Raw genomic sequence first — 25,224 nt, forward strand, 5'->3', positions numbered from 1 at the left:
GATTCTTAACCACTGAGCCACCGGGGAAGTCTCCACTTTCTTTTAAATTGATGAATAGGGTTTGCTTGGCCAGGGAAACGCAGGCAGGCTGCTTCCCTGACTCCTGGGAACCTTCAGGTGGAAAGTTATTTGCTACCGGGTGGGATGAATAAGTTATTTACAACCAACTCAATAAATAAGTTGATTATCACAGTTTTCAATGTGAAAATGAAGTGTGAATATATAATAACAAGACTGATTTCTTGTATGGTTTGTAAATTGTCTCTGCAAACATTTTTCAAAGAGGCAGAGAAAATTATCTTGACCATATGGCACCATCTGTGAAAGTCCCGGATGTGCAGGTTCCAGCCTGACTTACTACGTACTACAGTGCCTGGATCTTCCACAACTATGAAAACCTGAGTTAAACCCGCTCAGGGGCTTAACTCTGTTGCCTCTGACCTGGAGCTCCCCGGTCTCCAGACCAGGCTCACACCCGCAGCCTCAGGGATACACTGTGAGTCTGGACTCTCCTCATAAAGGAGAACTGGCTGACGCCTATGGTCAACCTTATGTTTCTTGTCGAGAAGACGCCCCTTTCTACCTGGGGTCATCCTCCATAACATCCCCAGGTCACTCCTTGCTGCAGGTTCGGAGCGCTGTGCTCCTCTCCAAGGACAGGCAGCTCCTGCCAAGGGGTGGCCTCCAGGTGCCTACCACCATGTCTTCCCATGACCCTAGATCCTGCCAGCGCTGCTGTCCCCCCAAAACCTGCTTGCTGCTGAGGGCCACCCTCTGTGACCTCTCCCCTCCGCTGTGAGGTCCCCCTCCCCTGTGAGGGCCCGTCTCTCTCCTCTGTGAGGTCCCCCCTCCCCTGTGAGGTCCCGTCTCTCTCCTCTGTGAGGTCCCCTCTCTCTCCTCTGTGAGGTCCCGTCTCTCTCCTCTGTGAGGTCCCCTCTCTCTCCTCTGTGAGGTCCCCCCTCCCCCGTGAGGTCCTGTCTCTCTCCTCTGTGAGGTCCCCTCTCCCCTGTGAGGTCCCCTCTCCTCTGTAAGGTTCCCCCTCCCCTATGAGGTCCCCTTTCCCCTGTGAGGTCCCCCCTCCCCTGTGAGGTCCCCTTTCCCCTGTGAGGTCCCCCCTCCCCTGTGAGGTCCCCCCGCCCCTATGAGGTCCCCTTTCCCCTGTGAGGTCCCCCCTCCCCTGTGAGGTCCCCTTTCCCCTGTGAGGTCCCCTCTCCCCTGTGAGGTCCACTCTCCTCTGTGAGGTCCCCCCTCCCCTATGAGGTCCCCCCTCCCCGTGAGGTCCCCCCGCCCCTATGAGGTCCCCTTTCCCCTGTGAGGTCCCCCCTCCCCTGTGAGGTCCCCCCTCCCTTATGAGGTCCCCTCTCCTCTGTGAGGTCCCCCCTCCCCTATGAGGTCCACCCTCCCCTGTGAGGTCCCCCCTCCCCTATGAGGTCCCCTTTCCCCTGTGAGGTCCCCCCTCCCCTGTGAGGTCCCCTCTCCCCTATGAGGTCCCCTTTCCCCTGTGAGGTCCCCCCTCCCCTATGAGGTCCCCTTTCCTCTGTGAGGTCCCCTCTCCCCATGAGGTCCCCTTTCCCCTGTGAGGTCCCCCCTCCCCTGTGAGGTCCCCTCTCCTCTGTGAGGGCCTCCACTGTGAGGTCCCCCCTCCCCTGTGAGGTTCCCTCTCCTCTGTGAGGTCCCCTCTCCCCTGTGAGACCCCCTCTCTCTCCTCTGTGAGGTCCCCTCTCCCCTGTGAGACCCCCTCTCTCTCCTCTGTGAGGTCCCCTCTCCCCTGTGAGGTCCCCCCTCCCCTATGAGGTCCCCTCTCCCCTGTGAGGTCCCCCCTCCCCTGTGAGGTCCCCTCTCCCCTGTGAGACCCCCTCTCTCTCCTCTGTGAGGTCCCCTCTCCCCTGTGAGGTCCCCCCTCCCCTATGAGGTCCCCTCTCCCCTATGAGGTCCCCTTTCCCCTGTGCGGTCCCCCCTCCCCTATGAGGTCCCCTTTCCTCTGTGAGGTCCCCTCTCCCCATGAGATCCCCTTTCCCCTGTGAGGTCCCCCCTCCCCTGTGAGGTCCCCTCTCCTCTGTGAGGGCCTCCACTGTGAGGTCCCCTCTCCCCTGTGAGACCCCCTCTCTCTCCTCTGTGAGGTCCCCTCTCCCCTGTGAGGTCCCCCCTCCCCTGTGAGGTCCCCTCTCCCTTGTGAGGTCCCCCCTCCCCTGTGAGGTCCCCTCTCCCCTGTGAGGTCCCCCCTCCCCTGTGAGGTCCCCTCTCCCCTGTGAGGTCCCCCCTCCCCTGTGAGGTCCCCTCTCCCTTGTGAGGTCCCCCCTCCCCTGTGAGGTCCCCCCTCCCCTGTGAGGTCCCCTCTCCCCTGTGAGGTCCACCCTCCCCTGTGAGGTCCCCTTTCCCCTGTGAGGTCCCCTCCCCTGTGAGGTCCACCCTCCCCTGTGAGGTCCCCCCTCCCCTGTGAGGTCCCCTCCCCTGTGAGGTCCCCTCTCTCTCCCCTGTGAGGTCCCCTCTCCTTGTGAGGTCCCCCCATGAGGTCCATCCTCGTCCTTCAAGACTTTCTGTTCCTAGTGGTGCAGCTGCCAGTCTTTGACCTCACCTGCGCCTTTACTGCAGCTCAGACCACCTGCACCATCAGTCCTTGAGAGCCCAACCTCATAGTCTCTTGAAATAGACAATTTTTGTTTATTTATTTTTGCTGTGTTGGGTCTTCGTTTCTGTGCGCGGGCTTTCTCTAGTTGCGGCGAGCGGGGGCCACTCTTCATCGCGGTGTGTGGGCCTCTCACCATCGCGGCCTCTCTTGTTGCGGAGCACAAGCTCCAGACGCGCAGGCTCAGTAGTTGTGGCTCACGGGCCTAGTTGCTCTGCGGCATGTGGGATCTTCCCAGACCAGGGCTCGAACCCGTGTCCCCTGCATTAGCAGGCAGATTCTCAACCACTGCGCCACCAGGGAAGCCCAAAATAGACAATTTTTACAACTCTTACCCAATGCTTTTTCCCTTCTCTCTACTGTCTTTACTCATTATTCACAAATCATTAGGGTAAAAACAGGAAGTACTTAGAAGAGTGCCTGGCTCATGGGTAGATATTTTTATTGTTTTAAAATTAAAATTTTTTCATGTTGTTATTTTATCATATTTCTAAGACATAGTTGTTTATTTTTGTCCTACTCAGAACGTTTTTAAGGCTCTGTGCTGCATGCAGAAAACGCCAGCCCTTCCTCGTGTGGTGTCCAGGGCCTCCTGTGGCCTCACACCAACCCTCCACCCGCCTCTGCCCCCTCGCTGGACTCGCACCCTCACCAACCGTGTCAAGCCCTGCCCTAGCACACCATAACCTTTTTGGATTGGCTTTTCCATTCGGCAGAATTTTCTGGAGATTCATCCAGGTTGTGGCTGTGTCTGTAGTCCCTCCCTTTTACTCCCTGCGTCATTTTTACTGCTGAGTACTGGTCCCTGGTGTGGATGGACCTGTTTGTTTAACCCTCACTCACTGGATGGCATCTGGGCTCTTTCCCGTTTGGGGTATTATAAATGAAACCGCGATAAACATTTGTTTGCAAGTTTCTGTGTGAACGTTAAGTCTTCGTTTCTCTGGAATCAGTGGCCAGGGGTCCAATTGCTCGGTTGTATGATGTGCGTGTTTAGTTTGTAAGAAACTCTGCCAAACTGCTTTCCAGAGTGGCTGTACCATTTTTCAGTCCCACTAGAAATGTAACAGTGGCCCAGTTTCTCCAGATCCTCTGCAGAATTTGGTGTTGCCGCGATGTTTCATTTTAGTCCTTCTGAGAGGTGTGTAGTGATGTCTCATTGTGTTTAATTTCCGTCCGCCTGACGGCTAATGATGTGGAACACCCTTTTGTGTGCTTATTTGCCATCTGCACATCCTCTTCGATGAAATGTCTCCTCATGTCTTTTGTCCACTTTATAATTGGATTTTTTAATGTTTAATTCTCAGTGCTCTGTAAACTCCAGATAGTAGAGTCCCTTGTTGGATATGTAGTTTGAATTATTTTCTCCCACTCTGTCTTTTCCTCCTCTTACTAGGACCTTTCACAGAGCAGAAGTTTTTAATTTTGACGAGATCTAGTTTATCAGTTTTTCTTTTTATGGATGATGTCTGGTGTCAAGTCTAGAAACTTATTGCTTAGCCTCAGGCTCTAAAGGTTTTCATCTTTCTAGTCCCCTAAGATTGTTGTTGTTTTATGTTTTGCATTTACATCCGTGACCCGTTTTGGCTACTTTTAGTGTGAACCATGAGACCTGTGTCAAGGCTCCTGTTCTGGCCTCTGGATGCTCAATTGCTCCAGCACTATTTGTTGAAAAGGCAATTTTTCGACCATTAAGTTCCTTTTGCACTTTTGTCAAAAATCTGTTGGGCGTTTCTGTGTGGGTCTGTTTCTGGGTTCCCTGTTTTGTTCTGTTGATCTCTTTGCCTCTCCTCCCACCAGTACTACACGGCCTTGACTACTGTGCCTATTAATAAGACTATAGGTATAGAATTACTAGGTAGAATCATTCCTCCTGCTTCATTCTTCTTTTTCCAAATTGTTTTAAGTTCTCTAGTTCCTTTGCTGTTCCACATAAATTTCTTGTCTGTATCTACAAAGAATTTTTCTGGGATTCTGATAGGAATTGTGTTAAACTTGTATATTAATTTGGGGAGAGTTTACATCATTATTATGCTGCGATTTCCAGTCCATGAACACATTATGCTTATCATTTATTTAGATCTTTGATTTCTTTCATCAACATTGTGTAGTTTTCAGTGCACATGTTTTGTTAGATTTACACCTAAATATTTTACTTTGTGAGTGACTGTAAATAATATTTTAGTTTCAGTGTGTTCATAGCTAATATAGAAAAATAATTTATTCTAGGAGTTTTTTGTAGATTCATTGGAATTTTCCATGTGGAAAATTATGTCATCTGGAAATAGGTACAGTTTTATTTCTTCCTTTTTCACCTGCATGACTTTTATTTCCTTATATTGCCCTCTTGCACTATTGAGAACTTCTGGCTCTGTTGAGTAAAAGTGGTGCAAGAGGACATCCTTGCCTTTTTCCTGATTGTAGTGGGAAAGCTTCTAGCTTCTCACCATTAAGTATGATGTTCACTGTAAGGCTTGTGTAGACGTTCATTGCCAAGTTGATGAAGTTCCTCTCAATTTCTATATTTGTGAGAATATCCATCATGAAAAGGTGTTGAATTAATTGATTTATTTTGGATTAAACCAGTCTTGCATCCCTGGAATAAACCCCATCATGTACAGTTACTTTTATATATTGCTGGATTTTATATGCTAATATTATGGTATGGATTTTTATGTCCGTATTCATGAGGGATATTGGTATGTAGGTTTCTTTTTCTCTTTTTTTGGTATTGTCTTTGTCTGCTTTTGGTATCAGGTTAATATTAGCTACATAAAATTAATTGGAAACTATTTCCTCCTTTTCTGTTTTCCAGAAGGAATTGTATAGAATTCATATTAATTCTTCCTTAAATGTTTGGTAGAATTATCCAGTGAAACCATCTGGGTCTGGAAATATCTTTTTGGGAGGTTTTAAATTATGAATTCAATTTTCATAATGGTTATAGGGTTATCAAATTATCTATTTTCATATTGGATGAGTTGTAGTAGTTTGTGTTTTTCGAGGAATGGGTCCATTTCGTCTAAGGCGCTATGTTTATGTGTGTAGACTTGTTTGTTCCCTTATGAGGTCTGCAGGGTCTGTACTGATGTCCCCTGTTTCGTTGCTGTTATTGATAATTTGTGACTGGTCTTGCTTTTTCATTGTCAGTCTTGCTAGAGGTTTGCCAATTTTACTGATCTTTTCAGGAAAGCAGCTTTTGTTTTCACTGATTCCTCTATTTTTTAAATTTCAATTTTGTTGATTTCTGCTCTTTATTATTTCCTTCCTTCTAGTTGCTTTGGGTTTATTTTGCTCTCCTTTTCCTAGCTTCTTCATGTGGGAATTTAGATGATTGATTTGAGACTTTTTCTAATGTAAGTATTTAGTGCTAAAAGTTTCACTCAGGGCAGCTTTAACTGTGCCCCACAAATTTTGATATGCTGTATTTTCATTTTCACTCAGTTCAATGTATTTTTTCCCTTGGATTCTCTTTGACCTGTGGCTTGTTTAGAAGTGTTGTTTAAGTTCCAAGTGTTTGGAGACTTTTCTTGTTATATTTATGTTACTGATTTCTAGTTTGACTCCACTGTGATTGGAGAACATACTCTGAATGATTTTGACCCTTTTCATGTTGCTGAGTTTTATTTATGTTCCAGGATATGGTCCACTTTAATTGGATGAAGATGCACATGTTTAGGAGGGTAATTGGGATGATGGCAATGTAGAAACTTCTGTCAGTTTCTGCTTCTCATATTTGCAGCCCTGTTGCTTGGTGTGTATATATTTAGGATTGCTATATCTTCTTGGCAGATTTACCCTTTTATCATTATGTTACGTCCTGTCCCTGGTAATTTTGTTTGTTATGAATACTAATTTATCTGCTATTATGATAACCACTGCTACTTGTCTTTAATTAATGATATATCTTTTTTTATCCTTTTACTTCAACTTGAAAGCTGGAGCGATTTTCTTATAAACAGCCTATGGTTGGGTCATGCATTTTTAATCCACTCAATCAATGTTTGTCTTCATTGGTATATTTAGCCCATTTATATTTAATGTAATTATTGATTTGTTAAAACTTAAACTGCTATTATATCTTTTTGTTCTATTCTATTTTTTTGTCTGTATTCTTTTTCCTGCATTCCTTTAGGTTATGTTCACTGGTTTTTACAAATGCATTTTGATTTATCTGTATTGTTTTTGAGTGTATCTCTTGATAACCTTTTTAGTAGCTGGTATAGATAGTACATACATTATATATATATATATATATATATATATATATATATATATAAAACTATCACAGTTTACTGGTGTTATCATTTTACCATTTTGAGTGGGGTATAGAAACCTTACCTCCTTTTATGGTTTTCCCCATTTATTATAATTATTTTAAATATTTCCTCTACGTATATTTAGAAGCACATCAGACAGTGTTATCATGTTTGCTTCAACTGTCAAACATAATTTAGAAAGCTCCGAAGAAGGAAAGCTTATCGTATTTACTCACACCTTTACTTTTCATGCTCTTTTTCCGTCTTGATGTTCCAAGTTTCTTCTATCATCACCTTTCTATTTAGAGAAGTTCATATAGCAATTCTTTTGGGGTAGGTCTGCTGGCAAAGTATGGTCTCATTTTCATTTATCTGAGAATGTCTTCATTTCCCTGTCATTCCTGAACAGTGTTTTCACGAGGTATCCGGATTGGTAGACTTTCAGGATTCTGGATTGACAGCTTTTTCTTTCAGAACTTTCATGTGGCCTCTGTGGTTTCTGATGAGAAATCCTCTGTCATTTGAATTATGTTCCCCTCATAGGTAAGGTGTCATTTCTCTGGCTACTGTTAACATTTTCTTCTTTGCATATGGTCTTAAGAAGTACAGTTATCATGTGCCTTGGAGGAGGTTTGGGTTTATCGCATTTGGGGTGCTCAGCTTCTGGAATCTTTAGGTTTATGTCTCTTGCCAAAACTGAGAAATTTTCAGCCATCATTTTTTTGAGTACCTTTTTAGCCCTGCTTTCTTTCTCCTCTCCTTCTGGGATTCTGATGACATGAAAGTTAGATCTTTTGTTATAGCCCCACAACCCAGAGGCTCTGTCCCTTTTTTTTTAGACTGTCTTCTCTCTATTGTTGAAATTGGGTGATTTCTATTGTCCTCTCTTCCAGGTCACTGATTCTTCTCTCTGTCCCCTCCATCCTTCTATTAAGTGCGTGCAGTGAGCTGTTTATTTTGGTTATTGTATTTTTAAATTATAACATTTTCACTTTTTTAAAATATTTGTGTTTTTATTGAGGCTTTTCCCATTGTTTCATTTGTCTCCAGCTCACGAATGTTCACTTATGTGTTTCTGTCACGGCTGCCTTATAGTCTTTGTGAGATAAGGCTGACATCTCAGGTTTGGTGTGTGCTGACTGTCTTTTTTCCTTCAGTTTGAGGTTTTCTTGGTTTTGGTAAGAGTGGTTTTCTGTTGAAACCTGGGCATTTTTGTATTATGTTATGAGTCTCCAGATCTCATTTAAACTTGTGTTTTAACTGGCTTTTTCTGGCTCTGCTCTGCTGGGGTAGGGGCTCTGTTACTGGCAATGGAGGTCGAAGCCCAGGTTCCCCACCAGGTCTCTGCTGGCACCTGAGGGAGGGTTCTTGTCCTCACTGCTGGGCAGCCGGTAGGTGGGAGTCTGAACTCCCCACACGGTCTCCACTGGCACATCAGGGGGTGGTTACCACCCAGTGGGGAGGGAAGTCCCCCTCCCCACTTGGCTGCTCTGATGACACTGGCAGAGTCACTCTGGCCTCACAAGGGAGGATGCCCAGGCTCCCTCTCGGCCTTTGCGGTGTTTGGTGGGAGTGGAGCTGTACTGTCTGCAATGTGCTAAGTCACTTCTCTCCGGGCCCTCTAACTAGAGAGAGGTAACTTCAGCTGGGCCTTGTTGGCACCAGCGTTGGTGGCTGATTCAGTTCCAAGTCTGAGATCACAGCCCAAGGGAAAACCCCAGGGGGCCCAGCACCTGTTTCTTGGGTCCCTGGATCCCTAGCCAGTCTTCTTTCCACACTGCACAGCCTTCCACACATATAGTTTCCAGGGATTGGCTGTACCTGGTGGGAAAACTGTCTTCTCATCTTCCAGTCCCAGACCCTCTCTTCCCAGGGTTTTACCTCCTCTGACTGGCCTTGGAGAGAACTTCGGGAAGGATGTAGGCCCCCAGACCTACACATTCCTTTGTTTTTCTATCCAAGTGCCCAGTTCCTGCCTGGTCCCAGGAAAGCTGAGAGATCTGGGCTGGGGCTCAGGGTTCCCCTCACGGCCCGTATAGACCACCTCTATCAGGTGGCCACCTGTTGCAATTGAGGCCTCCTCACAGACCTCAGAGTTGGTACAGCTTAGACTTCTGTGCTCTTTAGATAAAAATATTACTGAAGTTCTGTTATTTAAATTGTAAAAATGATTTTTTTTCACAGAAAGTTCCTTTTGCGCTCGTGATTTTTTCTGTTTCCTGGTGGATGTTGGCGTGAAGACCATCCCTTAGGGGATGATGTGGTTAAACCACGCCCGTTTTCTGAGCCAGCAGTGCCAGATGTTATGCTCCTATTGCAGATGTGCTTCCAATTGTGAATGCTCCTGGGAATGGACCGATAATAGCCGCACAACACATTTCACGTGGGGCGTTTTCTAGTTGCTGTTGGCAAACGGAACAAACTTGCTTATTAAGCACACTGAGTCCTGACGTTAGGGTAGCGGTGCCAGCGGGGCCGGGTCTCCCTGCAGGGCCCTCTCTCGAAACGTCACGTCGCAAACTGAGCCGCTTGCTGGTTGCTGTGGATGGAGGAGGGGGGGGCGAACTTCCCCACAGCTCCCACTTTGGATAATGCCATCGGACCTTCTGAGATTCAGAACTATTCCAACTGCTTGAATCTTGCCGCTTGTAAATTTTAAAAAAACGTTAGATTTGCATTTGAAAACATGTTCCAGTGTGTTCATGAAGGCAGCTTATGTGTGAGAGCCGTGCTTTTCATTCCACCCAGAATATGTGTTCTCAGTGAGTTCTGGACCTTCTGGTACCGCACTCACACACACACACACACAAACAAGCACAGCGGTCCTGATGTGAAGATTTTGGTAATGTGTTTTTGTACAGGGCATAAAAATATATCTCTGTAATTACATGATATTTAGTGATTAGATAATTACGGATAATTGCATGGGGTAGTTCTAAGTGCTAAAGTGTTACCATAAGATCTAAAATGTACAAATTGCATAATAATTATTCTTAGGGGTTATTTGGTAATTCTGAGCATAATTATCATGTGATCTGCAGTGCATGTAATTAATGCATAATCACATGGATTTTGCCTTCGTAACTACTTCGCCCTTGTTATAAAGCTCTTTGTCATAACATTTGAGTATAAATATAATGTAATTGGCTCCCAGATACAGTACATTAAGCCCCGTGATAATTGCTTTCACAGTAACAATAGCCCTTATTTCACTTCAAACGCGTGGCTCTTAAGCAGCGCGGGGTCACGAAGAACAAGTCGCCAGGGCGTGGAGGCAGAGTGGCGCTGAGTGACGGCCACTAGGCGCGCTTCTGGGTGAGGAATGCCTTTGCTGTGACCAGACCTTTCCAGGTAGAAGAGTTTGCATCTTTGACTTGGAGCCTCTCTTCTAAGGCGGCGCGCGCCCCTGCCCTGCAGCAGCCGGCCCCTGCATATAGCAAAGCACCCACCGCATTTCAGGTGGAGGGGCCGCAGAGGGCTGGAATTTCTGTAAGGAGAAGATCTCGTAATAAACTGCAGTGAGCGGGACCTTGCCCGATGGATGACATTGTGGGAGAACACCTGGAACAGCAGCGGTTACTCAGAGACGGAAACGGGAGCTCTGGCTCAACTTCCATGTCGTTAACGCAGTTCCTGCAACTCTCCCCGCAGGTCTCACGTGGCAGGATGGCTACACCCAGCACGTGATGGCGCGGGAGCTCGCCAGCCTTCCCCAGACCTCCCCGCGACGCCCAGAGGCCTCCGGCACAGCCAGGTAAAGTGGGCTTGGTTTACGGCGCCTCGCCGGCGGCCACGCCGGCATCCACCTGCCCTTTTCCTTGTTTCACGCAGCAAAGGACCCTGTCTTTCTGTGTAGACTTTCCAGGAGGCTGGAACGTGTGTGACGGAGCAGCAGGGACTCCCTCCATGGGGTGCTGGCCCTGCCCAGGGGAAGGTTGTAGGAGCGACCCGCCCACAAGGGGCCGTCCTCACCGGCAGACGTGCCCAAAGGTCCTCCCCGCCTTCCTGAGACCCTCGGAAGCTCTGCATCTTCAGAGCCTTGGTGGAAAGCAGAGGAGTCAGTAATTCTCACTTCCCAGTAAGAATTTATGTCCACTTTAGTACAAAAAGCAAATTAAACCGTGAAAGGCGTGCCGTTCCCTAAGCACGGCAGCCCGTGTGAGCTGGATTCATTCCATCTCGTCCTCTCTGCACACGTGCGGAGGTGCAGACGCCTTGCCCACTCGTGCGGGGGGGACACAGACCCCGGCAGCTGAGGACTCGGCCCACAGACAGAGCGCCGGGCGCGGGCCGCCTCAACCCCGAGCCGGCGTTTATACAGCAGGGAGACAACCTTCCCCCCAGGCTTCACTTGGAAGTCCACTCTTCCCTCAGAGAGTGAGTTTTCTCTGTCCATAGCCTCAGTTAAAATAATCTCAGTGACAGAAACATCAGCCGTCTGCCTTCCTGCCCGTGCTGCGGAGCCGAGGAAGCAGCTAGGCCACCAGGTCCTGCAGGATTAAATGCACCAAATGTGAAAGCACGTTCACCGTGGCGGCTCTCACTGGCCAGACCGTGAGTTTCTTGAGGGTCAGAGCTGTCCTTTGTCTTTCTTGCTGGTATACTGAGCTTTAACAAGGAGAGTGTGCCACTGTAGTCTGTTCTGTAAAAACAAAACACAAAAACCAAAGTCAAGCTATCCTGAATTTCCATTTTCATCTGGGTGAGTTCAGACTCGTCACGCTGGTCTTTCAATGCCATCTGGGCATTTCAGCACCGCCCGCCGCTCCTTCCCTCCTGTTGAAGATGTACCTGAGTGGGGCGCACTGTTCCAGACAGCCCTGACCTCCACTGAGGAGGCCAAAGGGCAGAGGGATAGGAGAACTGGGCAGACCGAGCAGGAACAATTCTTTACGTAGTCTAGACAGTCAGCAAGTACGGCGGAAAGGCCAGACTGTCGTCAGGGAAAGAGCACTTCCAGAGAGAACAGCCCTGAGAAATCAGACACGGTGAGACCATGGACAGACACCTGGGTCACCACGTTCTTACCAGCGTTAATATTGTCATTTAAAGTAATTGTCCATTCGTTATGAAAAATGGTTACTTCGCTTTTTTAGATTACAAGTGAGATTAAAAGTTTACAAGTACACATATGTAGGGATTGGAATTCTCTGTATGGATTTCCTGTGCGTGACCTTTGTCCACATACAAAGTATTTTTTGTATTTTTCTGCATAGTCTTGTTATTTAAGGCTAGTAACTCTTCACGCGCCATACTTTATAGAAGTAGCTTTCCGGTCTGTTCCGTAGATGGCACGAGGTACAGTTGCCAGCAGAAAGGGAGCTCATAGCCCTCTCGAGGTGGGAGTTCTAATTTCTTCCTTGAGGGTGTTAATTCCCTCCCCCCTCGCCCGCTCTGCCCCGGAGAGATGGGCTTCCTGGGCGGCACCAGCAGGTCCTTGGCCTCGGGCTGGGTGGGTTTGGCCGTGGTGCACCCCTGGCTGGGAGGGCGGGAAGGCATCGCACCCACGGCTCTGCCAAGGTCATGGCTGCTTGGACCCCCGCTGTGACCCATTAACTCCTCCCTCCCATAGACCCAGCCTTTCTCCACCGTCAGCCTGTCGGTTCTTTTGGTCCTGCTCTGTCTTTGCGAACAGTTCCTTTATTAAACTGCCGGACGTCCCGTTTGGAGATGCTGTGTGTCCTATGGGGCCTCTGCCTGGTGACAGGAATCCTGGTCACCCACCCTCTTCTTCCTCAGCTTTTGTCAAGGTTACAGGATCGTCATGATACACACGTAATAGTTTTCCTTCTTTTCAGAAACCTTCTGCAAAACTTTCTTTAGTGTTGAAATTGTCTGCTGCCTGGTATATATTTTTAAATGATCTTTCTTTGTAGGTAAATCTCATAACACTTTCATTGTCTTCTGAGATTATTGGTGAAATAGGCCCACAGATTTTACATTTTTGCAGAGAACTATTATCCTTTTCATAGGGATTTCCAAATTTGTTAACTTAGTGTGAGTCACAGTACTGTATTATAATTTAAAAACTCATTCACCATATGTGTAATTATCACACCTTTGCCATTGATTTTTCTCTTTACCCTTTTAACACAATTTTTAAAAATAATTATCTCTTGGACTTTTCTCTTTTCACCATTCCTAGATTTATTGTTTTTATGAAACTTTCTGAGCTGAAAGTTTTGTTCCTAATTTTATTTATTCATTGTTAAAAAAGCAGTGAAATCACTTAAGGCTATGCATTCGCCTATGAGCGTGGTTTTGGCATCATCCTGTAATGTTGATGGGCTCATTTGCTTTTGTTCTAAATTATCTGTAATTGTAATTTTATATCCTTTGGGAGCAGTAAGTGTAGGCTCTTTCCTTTGTTCATATTTATGTGCTCTTTAGACTTTAAATCAGTGTCTAGTTTTATTGCATTTTAGTTAGAGAATGTGACATGTTCAGTTTTTACTTTTTAGAAATTTGGGGTTCTCTTTGTGGCCTAGTTTATACCACACTTTTATTAATTTTCAACGGATACTTCAAAAAACTATTGTATCGGGCTTCCCTGGTGGCACAGTGGTTGAGAGTCTGCCTGCTGATGCAGGGGACACAGGTTCGTGCCCCGGTCCGGGAAGATCCCACAGGCCGCAGAGCGGCTGGGCCCGTGAGCCATGGCTGCTGAGCCTGCGCGTCCGGAGCCTGTGCTCCGCAACGGGAGAGGCCACAACAGTGAGAGGCCCGCGTAAAATAAAACAAAAAAACAAAAAAAAAACTATTGTATCCACTATTTACAGTGTACGGATTTTTATATATAGTTTATAATCATATATAAAATTTATAATTACATATAAATATAAATTATATTACTCAAAATCAAATATCCTTATTTATATTTTTATTTATTGAAATTTCTCAGACAAAAACTATTTCCATAAATTTTCCTTCCATTTTTAACATATTTTGCTTTACACACTTTGGGTTCTGACGTTCAGCCCATACGCACTCACAGCGTTTCTCCTTCACGGTGGATCATCACACCTGCTGCCGTTTTTAAATGGAGACTTCATCATCTTTAGTGCTTTTTGTCTTGATCCCACTTTTCTAAAATCGGTATTACCATTCCTGTGTTGTCTCTGTTTTGCCGTCTAATTAATCCTTTAAAATTCTCCCCTTTGGAGCCTCTTACTTTGCATGCAGCATTTATAAATGACATCAGGTGGCATTTTTTACAGCCCCTCTGGCCAGAGACCCCTGATCTCTCTGCTTTCTTTCTTTCCCTCTCTGGCCTGTGACTGGTTTACTTTCATCATCTTTAGTGTTTGTAACTATGTATCTTACTTCAAATTCGGTCCGTGGCCATCACCTTTAGGCTTTCCAGGCAGTTTTTGAAGTGACAGGTCTGAGTCACTATTAATGGAGGAATCCCACCTTTGGACCCCCCACCCCCTTCCCAGCGCATCCCTGGCGCCTGGCACGTGCCATGTACAGGTGGGTGTCCAGCCCAGAGCTGTTGACTAAAGAAGGAAGGAAGGCATGAAGGGTCTTGTGACTTTTGTTTATTACCTGGGTAACCACACCGACCAAGAATCCTGCCTGACCTTCATTCCACAGGGTACTTCCAGAGCTTTCTGTACCCTGTAGATGTGTGAATATCCACAGTCAGCAATCTTGTGACAGGACAGGTGACCTTAAAAGAGATGAAGGAACTGGCCCCAAACCAGTGACACATTCAGGAGGTAGCAGTAAGCTCAGAGTGTGGTGTCAGGACGCCCAGCCCCAGTCTTGCGGGGAGCAGAGCAAGCCTGCCTGAGAGCCTGGAAGAGGCAAAGCCGTGTCGTGGATGCTGCGTGAGGGACAGACGCCTGGAGCCTGGGGACACCCTCTGCTGAGGCCCCTGATGGCCAGAACAGATGGGGGTGGGGTGGGCAGCAATGTTATCGAGGACTTGACTGAGCCGTGAATTCTGTTTACATGAAAAATAAAATGGCACCGAAATGATCATTAGACAAGGTTGGGATTATGGAGAAAGGAGTGAGAACCAGGTCACTGTGTGCTCTTTGCAAAGATTCTGTTTATAATTCGGATTTTTTTTTTCCTGAGCACATTGGGTGACAGCTTAAAGCATCCCATGTTATTGGAGCCTGAAGGTCAGTGCAAGGAAGTGGGAAAGGGACCAGTGGAGACCGGCGTGTAAGGACTACATTCTTAGTATTTTGAGGGAGAAAATGTACACTTAGAAAGTTTTGACCTACTTCAAGCCGAACGACAGGGCAAAAGTCAGTCTGAGAGCTAACTGCCACAGTGTCGCACACACAGAGATGGACGCTCTCTTCGCTGCTGTGACGTATTACAGTGTCACAAACGGTCCTCCAGCAGCGGACACGCAGGGAAGATGAATAAGACAATTTCAAGACACATTTGTGAGGTGGTTCTATCTGCATTGATTAGCAATTAGTGAGAAAAATAGATAAAGTACCAGAAAAGTAAATTGACTTCAGTTAAATTACACACAGAACATGAAATTTCATCCATTAAAAAATGGTCAAGGAAGCCGTAGCCGTGATTTGAGATGCAAAGAACCGTGCAGCCCCTGATCATTTATATGCCTATTAAGTCCGAGCCAGTGTGACTTGAAAAGGGCATCAGAAGTAAAAACAGGACAGTTTTATCAATCGCAATAATTAAACACAAATGTGAAGATTTTCTGTAAGTCCCAGCTTTTATGAAATACGTACAGATATCAAACCCCTAACATTCTTGAAAATGAGACTTTCTACATGGAAACACTAGCCGGGAGCCTGTTCTCCGTTACTCCAAGTGGGAAATCTACAAAGAGGTACACACCCGCCTAAAACCCCAGTACCTTCCCTAAATCACAGTAAAGACCCACATATAAGGAACAGATTGTCATATTTGGATATAAAATACTTAAAACATTGTTTCCTGGTCCCTGAAAGTGGGTATGGTTGTTAGCAAACAGGCACTTTATTTGTAGTAACACAGCCTCACCCAACATCTGCAACACACATAGGCTCACACGACACACACACAGCACACACACACAGATACACACGGCACACACACGACACACACACACAGGTAAATACAGGTACACACCCAGGCACATACAGACACACAGACACACACAGATACACACGGACACACACAGATACACACGACACACACACACAGGTAAATACAGATACACACCCAGGCACACACAGATACACACGGACACACACACAGGTAAATACAGATACACACCCAGGCACATACACATACACAGACATGCAGACATGCACGGACACACACAGAGACGTACACAGACGTACCCTCATAGACACGCCTGCAGGCATGCACGCGTGGTGACCCCACCCTCGGCCACTGCAGATGCCTCGTTGCCATCAGGATGGAGGTCACTTCCGTCACAGAGCACCGTTCTCACTGTTGGACTGCGGCAGAGTGCCCGGGTCAGCCTGGGAGACAGGACGGTGTCCTGGACCTGAAGAGGCCATGGATGTCCCGTCCCCATGAGGAGTGGGTGTGGCCGGGGCCGCTGACCCTATAGATCCCCAACTGCGAAGAAGCCCGGTTTTATTTGTCTGGTTTCTGGGCGCAACCAGAGCTGGCCTCGCCACGTGACCCAGTGATGCGCCGGGGCTCGGTCCCCTCAGCTGGACGATGGGGCGATGATTCTTCGTCCTCAGGTTGTTGTCTGAGACGACACCAGGCTGGCGGGGCAGCAGACCCAAGCCCATCGGGATCCTGACCTGGGGCACCCAGGGAGCTTGTCTCGCTTGGGTCCTGAGCTGCGCGGGACACGGGCTCTGGTGTGCAGTGGAGTAGAGGCCGGGCAGCCGCAGTAACAGAGGTTCCGGAGCCCTGAGGCTCCCGGGCCCGGGGCTGGTGCACATCTTCTGAGGTGACCTGGGCAGGCCGGGTGGCCCCCTCCGGGCACAGGCCGTGGGCTGTATTCTGGCTACAGCGAGAGGCAGCGGCCAAACAGCGAGCCAGCCCTGCTGTGCTGGATGCGGCCCTGCTTTCAGCTCCCAGGCTGTGGGTAGCCGCAGGCTGCACGCGTCCTCTGTCCCTCTGCCCACGCTTATGGCCTTTCCATCCCCACCTACCCCACCCCATCCAGGCCAGGGAGCCGCAGGACGTCCACTTCTGCACGTAAGAACACCTCCTTTTCTACAATTAACATGGCTTTTATCACATTTGGTACATTTGTAAATAAAAATGAAGATCAAAAGCTATGTCTCTCCAAATACAAAGTCAGAGAAAAATGGGAATAAATGAAGAAAACAGCGAATGCGTCCTTGTCCTTCCCACGTGCCGAAACCACACATGAACGGCGTGTGAGCTCTGCCTCTTTTGGTGGTCTGGGATATTCTTGTTCACATCTAGGGCACTTGCGGTGGTTATAGAAAATAAGACAAACTTAAAGCCCCATATTTACTTACATGAAGATCAAATGAGTTTAGTAGGTGAGGAAACCCCACGTACATTGTATGTAAACATCAGGGAGCACTTGTGTGCAGTTATCTATGATTCACAAGTCACCGCACGTTTACTGAGCCCCGGCACAGAGCAGAGCTTGAGATCGTGTGTGGTCCAGCTCTTTCCCCACAAACAGTGTCTGTGGTTGTCAAAGAGTTTGACGGGGACTGAGTACTGTGTTTTATATAATTTAAAAAGTGCATTTTCTTAAAAGAAAAAGAAAACAAGACATGTTTTTTCCAAGTAAGTCCATAATCTGCATCACTGCCATTCACCACAATAATCAGTTTGTTTTCTGAAGTTCACTCCCAGTGATAAACGATCTTAGTCACAGAGACGCTTTTCCTAACGCTGGAAAAGTGCCATCTGAGAGGTCAGCGGTGGGAAAGGCTACAGCTGTAAAGCTGACTCGGCGTCACCCCAGAGCCTGCCAGGTGTTTCCAGGCTTGTTCTTTCGGTGGACGCTGTTCTCAGTGCCGACGGTGACTTGGTCTCCGTGCAGATTCTGGGCAGAGCAATGCACAAGAGAAACCCCCAAGAACAAGGTCCCTTCTTCCAAGCAGCCTGTCAGGATCGCTTCCTGCCTTTTGCGGTCCTCGCGCTCATCCTTCACAGCTGGAGGTCTTTCTCATGACATCACTCTGACACCAGCCCACTACCCTCTCTTCCTCTTTTAAGGGCCACAAGGTCACACTGGGGTACCGGGAGGGCCCCCCACCTTAGGGTCAGCTGAGTAGCAAGCTGATGCCACCCGCTCTGCCCCCCGCTGCGCCATGCCACGGAACCCCACGCGGTCACAGCTTCCAGGAGTCGGGATGTGCTGTCGTGAGCACGACCCCCTCACGCAGTGTGCCCCTACCCCATTCCTCTGCACATGGGGGACGCTGGCTGAGATGGTGGGGTCCCAGAGCAAGTGGATGGTAGGACCAGGGCTCTCCAGTTGCCCCTCCCCACACTGAGGAAACCTCTCTGCCACTCAGGTTCTTGTTGGGCTTGAGTAAGTGCTAGCTGTTTCCCACATTCTAGTTTGTCTTCTGTCCCCGGTGGTCGGGGGTGCTTCTTAAGAACATACTCTAGGGCTGGCCCTCTTCTCAGGGTCACTCACCAAGTCCGCACAGTGTCCAGCCGCCAGGCTCAGGGGGCGCATGAAAGTTTCCAGCTGCAGTTGGTGAGAGCAGCGGGGGCCGGGCTCTCGCCACCTGGCCTGACGCCCGGGTCCCCACGTGGTCCCTGCGGCCACCCTCCCTCGCTGTGGCAGCGTCTGTCAGCGGAATCAACGCCACGCCCCGTGGACTGGCTCACGCTTTCCTTTTGCTTTGCAGGAGCTCAAAGCAGAGTGTCCAGGACAAGCGGAGCCTCAGCCTCGAGGGCGACGTGCTGGCCGAGGCCCTTCAGCGCTACCTGCCCTACCTGGAGGCCCTGTCCCAGGCCGCCATCCCTGATGTGTTCCCCGGGCTGAAGCCGGACAGGCCGCCGGCCCAGGTGACCCTCAGAGCCCCTCTCTGGTCTGGGGTGTGTCTGCCCCTGCTGGAGGCTTCCTCCGGGCACACACAGGGAACGTTTCCTATGGCTGTGGCATCGCTGGGCTTTTCTCCTGTGTCTCGGGCTAGCGGGGGGGCCGGGGAGAGACAGGGTGCGTCTCCACCCTTTCGGGAGGACCTGCGCTTACCACCTGGACCCGGGACCCAGCTGCGGGGTCCACTGTGAGGCAGGACAGCAGGAAGTCGGTGGGCACAGGGTGAGCAGCCATCCTGGTTGCCCGAGACTGTCCTGGTGTCGGCACTGAGGTCCTGTGTCCCAGGGCGGTTCTCCTTACGCAACCTGCCCTCGGGGGCGCCCTGCGTGCGGCAGCTGTCAGGTTCTCAGTGCAGGTTCATTCTGTACCAAGGCCAGTCTGCTCTAGAGCCATTCCAGGACTCGAAGCCCATTGAAAAGAACAGTTTATAGAAATGATGAGAAATCTCATAACTTTCTAGATGGGAAAGTATGCATGATTTTATGACAACCGGTTAAACCAGAGTTGCCAGCTTTTGACTAGCCTAGAAGAGACGGGTCTAGAAGTGGTGTCCAGGGCCAGAGGCCCTCATGCATCTTGAGGGTGGACTTGGGGAAAGCATGGAAGTCCAGGTGCTCTGGGCACGTGGGGTGTTCGGCAGCCACATTCACGCTTCTTTCTGTGGAAGGTTATTTCCGCCAATGGAATTTGACCCATTTTAAGCCTGATGCCGTGCTGGAAGATGGATGAAAGCCCGGGACGCTTTGCTCCCCTCACACCCCCCAGATTCATCCCAAGGCGGCAAGGCCCTGGGACACTGGGGGAGCGATTTGGGCCACGCCTTCACTCGCTCTCCTGTCACTTCAGCCAGCTCTGGGCTGGATGTTGGGCGGCACACATGTGGTGGCCGTGCGGGGTGGCTGAGCTCGGTTAGCTCCCTGGACCAAGAGTGGCCTGAAGCCAGCTGGAGGGGCCTGAGTGGGCCCCTGACTCCGCCACGCTCGCCTGCTGTCCACGCCTGCGAGACGCAGGAATTAGGAATAAGCTGCAGCGACTGTAGGGACTTGTTGACGGTGGGGTCTTTGAGCCTCCGGGAGGTGCAGTGGTGACGCAGGTGAGCAGCCGACACGGCTCCGGGGGCAGATGTGCTGCTCTTCCGCTTGCACTCAGGCCCTCACATGGATCCGGGGAACTTAGCGCAGAGCCCTTCCAGCCCTGACTTGTGCACACGGTGGGCCCAGCCCTGTGCGTGTTCTCCAGGCGCCTTCCCCACTGGAGGAGAAAGGTGACTGCTGTCTTTGCCAGGACCGTGCATTCCTCCCGGAGCTGTACCCTCGGCACTGGGCTGCCTCGGACAGGAGTGATCACATCCCGACCTGCCCTCCCTTCTAGGAAACATTGATGGGGAAACAAAATGGCTGTCCCTGGTCTTGTCCAGCGTTCCGTCAGCAACGGAAACCGCCCATCAAGTTTGCCCTCCGTAATCTTTAAAACTCCCGCCCAGTGGAATGACCACACCTCGTGGTCCGGCTGGACCGTGCCGGTTTGTGCCTGCTGCCCCATCAAAATTACCAACAAGCCCCTTTTCCCTCTCAGAAATGTCCAGTTTGAATGATGAATTCTGTGGTCATCTCACCACACAGCTGTTTCAGCATGGCAGTCACAAGGATTATTCGAAAATGAGCACTTGGTGGCATTTTGGCTCAGGTATTTTTATCCTATGTTAAGATGGATGCTTCTCAATATTTAAAAATGCATGAAAACCTGGAACTCATTATTTTCTCTGTCCAGGGTTTAAATGAGGAGAAAGCTCTTCATCATCATCCCTGTAATAAACTGAGACAGTCTTCGTGCAGACTTTTGCCAGGGATTTGGGCAGTGTTTTCTGATCCCCTCCGCTCTTGGTTGATGAAGTATTTCAGTTGGAAATGTAAGCTTTCTACACTGATGATCTTTCAAGGTGCAACCAATTTGCAATGAATTATTTTATGAATCATCTTTTCTATGTATGTGTCATCAAAAATCTAGCTGTCATAGACAGAGAAATGCTGTGAACTTATCATCTTTAGAGGTTTAGTACTAATTACTTCCTGAAAGAAGCCAGAGGGAGTAAAATCACACTCCTCTTAGAACCGCCCAGCCCCAAGCCCTGATGCACAGTTGTGCTCTTATCATCACCAAATCAATGCAGTTACTGCTTCTGCATTGTTAGTGGTGGAAACCAGCTCCCACTTTTATCAACCACAGTAGGGCTGGTTCATTACAGAAAACATTGTAGGTCCCAGTTTATTCTATGCTTTGGAGAAGGTTTAAACCGAAATTCATCATTTGGAAATACCATGAATTAACCGATTTATTTGTAATCCTTGTTTTACGCATTTTTATTGTGCAAGAAACTGTGCTAGGTGCTGGGATTTTACATTCCTGCCCTCTAGGATTTTACAATCTCACTGAATGAGGGAGACACAAAGATACATTTAAAAGCAGAGCAGGTGCTGTAATGGAGGGAAGGCTGAACTTGAACCAGGTGGGCACGTGGGGTCAAGGGCTTCCCAGGGGCTGGGCGTTGGAAGAACAACCAGAAGTCGGCAGTTGAAGATGCTCAGATGAGCTCAAAGTGCAGCATGTCAAGAGGTCCCCCCGGTCTACCGCGACAGCAGGAATAAGCCAAGGGAGCTAGTAAACCATAGCCTTCAAAGACAAAAACAAAACCCAGAAAGCTAGGATACAAAGAAACCTGAATGAACTAAATTCAGAAAGGGATGAGCTCATTCTCGGGGAGAGAAGACCACCGCTGCTTTCCCACAGGCAGGAACCACGGCGGGGAGAGGAAGAAGGCGGCCTAGGGTTTAAGGACTGTTGGCAGCGGAGCCTGGCGTGAGGGTAGAGCCCAGAGGCAGGCTGCACAGAGCACTGAGTGCTGGAGATAGGACACTGGAGGGTGGGAGAGGGGGACAAGGACTGAGAGATGTCCTTCCAAGGAACTCCGGGCCTTTCTGAGCACACCTCAGCCCTCCGAAGGGTTGGGATGAGGCTGCATGGTGGAGAAAGGTCTGTGAATAGCATGCAGAAAGCCAGGAAAAGAAGTCTTCAGCGACTCACAACGGTACTGGGCTGTGAATCAGAGAGAGCTCCCCTGGTTCAGAAAACCGGCAGCTGTCTGCAGAGCATGAAGCGATCCTCAGGGTTGCGCTGGGGCTTGGATCTGAGCCCTTCTGAAGAAAGGGCCCCAGTCCTGCCCTCAACATCACTGTAGTCAGTAGTGACTGAATCTGACCGCCTCTGCGACAGAATCCACACCAACGTCAATGACAGATTTCATGGACTCAGCTGCCACATCAGCAGGCTGAGCAAAGAAGGGACCCTCCGCTTCCTAGGGTTAAATATCGTTTACTTCATCCTTCTTTACTCTTAAACAAAATTTCCAGCGTACAGTAACAAAGTGGGAGACACATGAAGGAACAAGAAGATGTCGCTCTTGGTCAAGAGAGTAAAGAGTCGATAGGAGAAGATCCAGGTATGACTCATTTGTTGGGATTATTGGAAAAGGATATCTTAATAATTAGGATAAATACGTTAAAGGATTGAGTGGGAAAGGTGGAAAAGCATAAACGAACAAGTGGAAAATTGTAGCAGAGAGATGGAAAGAGTAAAAAAGAACCAAATGGAAATGCTACAAATTAAAGTAATAAGATCAGAAGTAAAGAATTCATTTGAGGAGCTTAATGATAGACTAGAGAGAGTAGAGGGAAGAATCAGTGAATTTCAAGTCAGCTCAATAGAAATGATCAAAAATGAAACAAAAAGAACATATTGTAGGGCTTCCCTGGTGGCGCAGTGGTTAAGAATCTGCCTGCCAATGCAGGGGACACGGGTTCAAGCTCTGGCCCGGGAAGATCCCACATGCTGCGGAGCAACTAAGCCCATGTGCCACAACTACTGAGCCTGCGCTCTAGAGCCCTGAGCCACAACTACTGAGCCTGTGCACCACAACTACTGAAACCCGCGCACCTAGAGCCCGTGCTCCGCAACAAGAGAAGCCACTGCAATGAGAAGCCTGCACACTGCAACAAAGAGTAGCCCCCACTCGCCGCAGCTATAGAAAGCCTGCATGCAGCAACAAAGACCCAACGCAGTCAAAAATAAAAAAATAAATTTATTTTAAAAAAGATTATATTTTAAAAAAGAGTGCAAAATGGAACAAAACATCCAGGATACATGGTGCAATTTCAAATAACTCTAACACAAGTATAATTGGAATCCTAGAAGGGAAAGAGAAAGAGAATGAGGCAGAAGAAATATTTAAAGAAATAATGGCTGGGGTTTTTCCAAAATTGACAAAACATCAAAACATAGATCCAAGAAGCTTAGTGAACCTCAAGCAAGATAAATACAAATCTAGGCATATCATAATCAAATCGGGGGAAAACCAAAGATAAAGAGGAAATCTTAAAGGTATCCTCAGGGGAAAAAGACCCCTTACATCTAGGGGAATGATTATAAGAATGAAGTCTTACTTCTCATTAGGAGACCATAAAACAATGGAAGAACATCTTTAAAGTACTGAAAAGGAAAAAATGACCAAACAAATCCTGTCAATTTAGACTTTTATATTGTTCAAAACTGTAGGTGAAACAGGAAGAATCTGTGTCTGGAAGACTCATACTCCAGAAATGCTAAAGGAAGTTCTTTAGCTTAAAGAAAAATGATATCATATAGAAGCCAATATCTACAAAGGGGATGAAAAGAACCAGAAATGGTAAATTTGCAAGTAAATATAAAAGATACACACACATAACATATATGAATTTTTGGATAAAAGCTATTGGATATTTGAAGCAAAATAATAAAAATGTATTTGTGGGGTTTTTAGCTTACGTGGAAGAAAACTACATCACAACAGGACCACAAAGAGTAGGTAGGAACACTAATTATACTGTTGTAACTTTTTGTTGATTTGTGAAGTTCTGTGATATTATTTGAAGGTAGACTGTGATAAATTAGACACATTATAATTTTTACAGCAACCATTTTAAAAATAGGCAAAAATAGGTATTACTGAAGGTCAATTCAGAGATAAAATGGAATGCTAAAAATGCTTCATTTATCCATAGGAAGGAAAGCAAGGAGGAAGAGAGGAAGAAAGATCAGATGGGTTGAATATAAAGCAAATATCAAGAAAGTAGAATTAAATCCATCCATATCAATAATTATATTAAATACAAATGGATTAAGCCCTTCAAATAAAAAGCAGAGATGTTCAATCTGAATAAAAATTAAAAAACAAGCTTCAACTATATTCTACTAAAGCCAACGCACATGAAATAGAAAGACATATATAGGTTGGAAGCAAAAGTATGGAAAATATACACAATGGAATCTCTAAATATAAGAAAACTGGTGTGACTATATTGACATTAATCAAAGTACACTTCAAGACAAATACTATTAGATATAGAGACGTTTTATAATGAGTAAATGGTCAATTCATTAAGATGACATAGAAATCTTTTTATGGACCTAATGTCAGAGCCTCAAATACATAAAGCAAAAATATGAAACTCTTAAAGAGAAATGTACAAGTCCACAATCATTTTTAGAGATTTCAGCTTTCCTCTCTCAGGAACTGATTATACAGATTAAATACCAGTAAGGATATAGAAGGTTTGAACAACACCATCAACCAACATAACCTAATTGATATTTATAGAATGATACACCTAAAAACCACTGAATACACATTATTTTCAAGTACACATAGAGTATTTCCCAAGATGGATCATGTGCTGAGCCGTAAAGTAAGTCTCAACAAATGTCAAAGGATCAAAATCATACAGAGAAAGATATTAAAGAAGAGAAAACTATAGATGATTATCTCAGAAATACAGAAACAAAATTTCTAGACAAATCAAATCCAACAATATAAAAAAATAATAATACATCATGATCAAGGGAGATTTATTCCAGAAATGCAGGGCTGGTTACATCTGAAAATTAATCAGTACAACTTACCATATTAACAAGGAAGAGAAAAGCTATATGATAGTCTCAAAAGTAAAAGCACTTGACAAAAGCCAACATCATGATAGAGACCTACAGCTAACACCATACTGAATGAGGAAGAATGAATGCTTTCTACTTCAGATCTGGAATTCCACAAGGATGTCTGCTTTTACCTCTTCTGTGCAACATTGCCCTGGAGGGCCTAGCTCGTGCAATAAAGCAAGAAAAAGGAATAAAAGGCATCCAGATTACGTGATCATCTTTGTAGAAAATTTGGTGGAATCTACGAAAAAGCTACTAAGACGAATAAGTGAGTGTGGAAATGCTGTGGAATGCAGAGTAAATATACAAATAAA

General features: G+C 47.1%; 1 protein-coding gene across 1 annotated transcript in view; it reads left to right on the forward strand.

The window, feature by feature from the left end:
• PTPRN2 (protein tyrosine phosphatase receptor type N2) overlaps positions 1-25,224 on the forward strand; it is a 701,491-nt gene that overhangs the window by 223,606 nt on the left and 452,661 nt on the right. Inside the window, exons 4-5 of the mRNA XM_089917106.1 lie at positions 10,537-10,639; positions 18,693-18,852. Of these exons, the coding sequence (XP_089773232.1) occupies positions 10,537-10,639; positions 18,693-18,852 (263 nt within the window). The remainder of the gene's footprint in view (positions 1-10,536; positions 10,640-18,692; positions 18,853-25,224) is intronic.

This window comes from Delphinapterus leucas, chromosome 9 (assembly GCF_059928025.1).
Source record: "Delphinapterus leucas isolate spDelLeu-1000000601 "Yukka" chromosome 9, BTC_Dleu_Yukka2, whole genome shotgun sequence".
Lineage (NCBI taxonomy): Eukaryota > Metazoa > Chordata > Mammalia > Artiodactyla > Monodontidae > Delphinapterus > Delphinapterus leucas.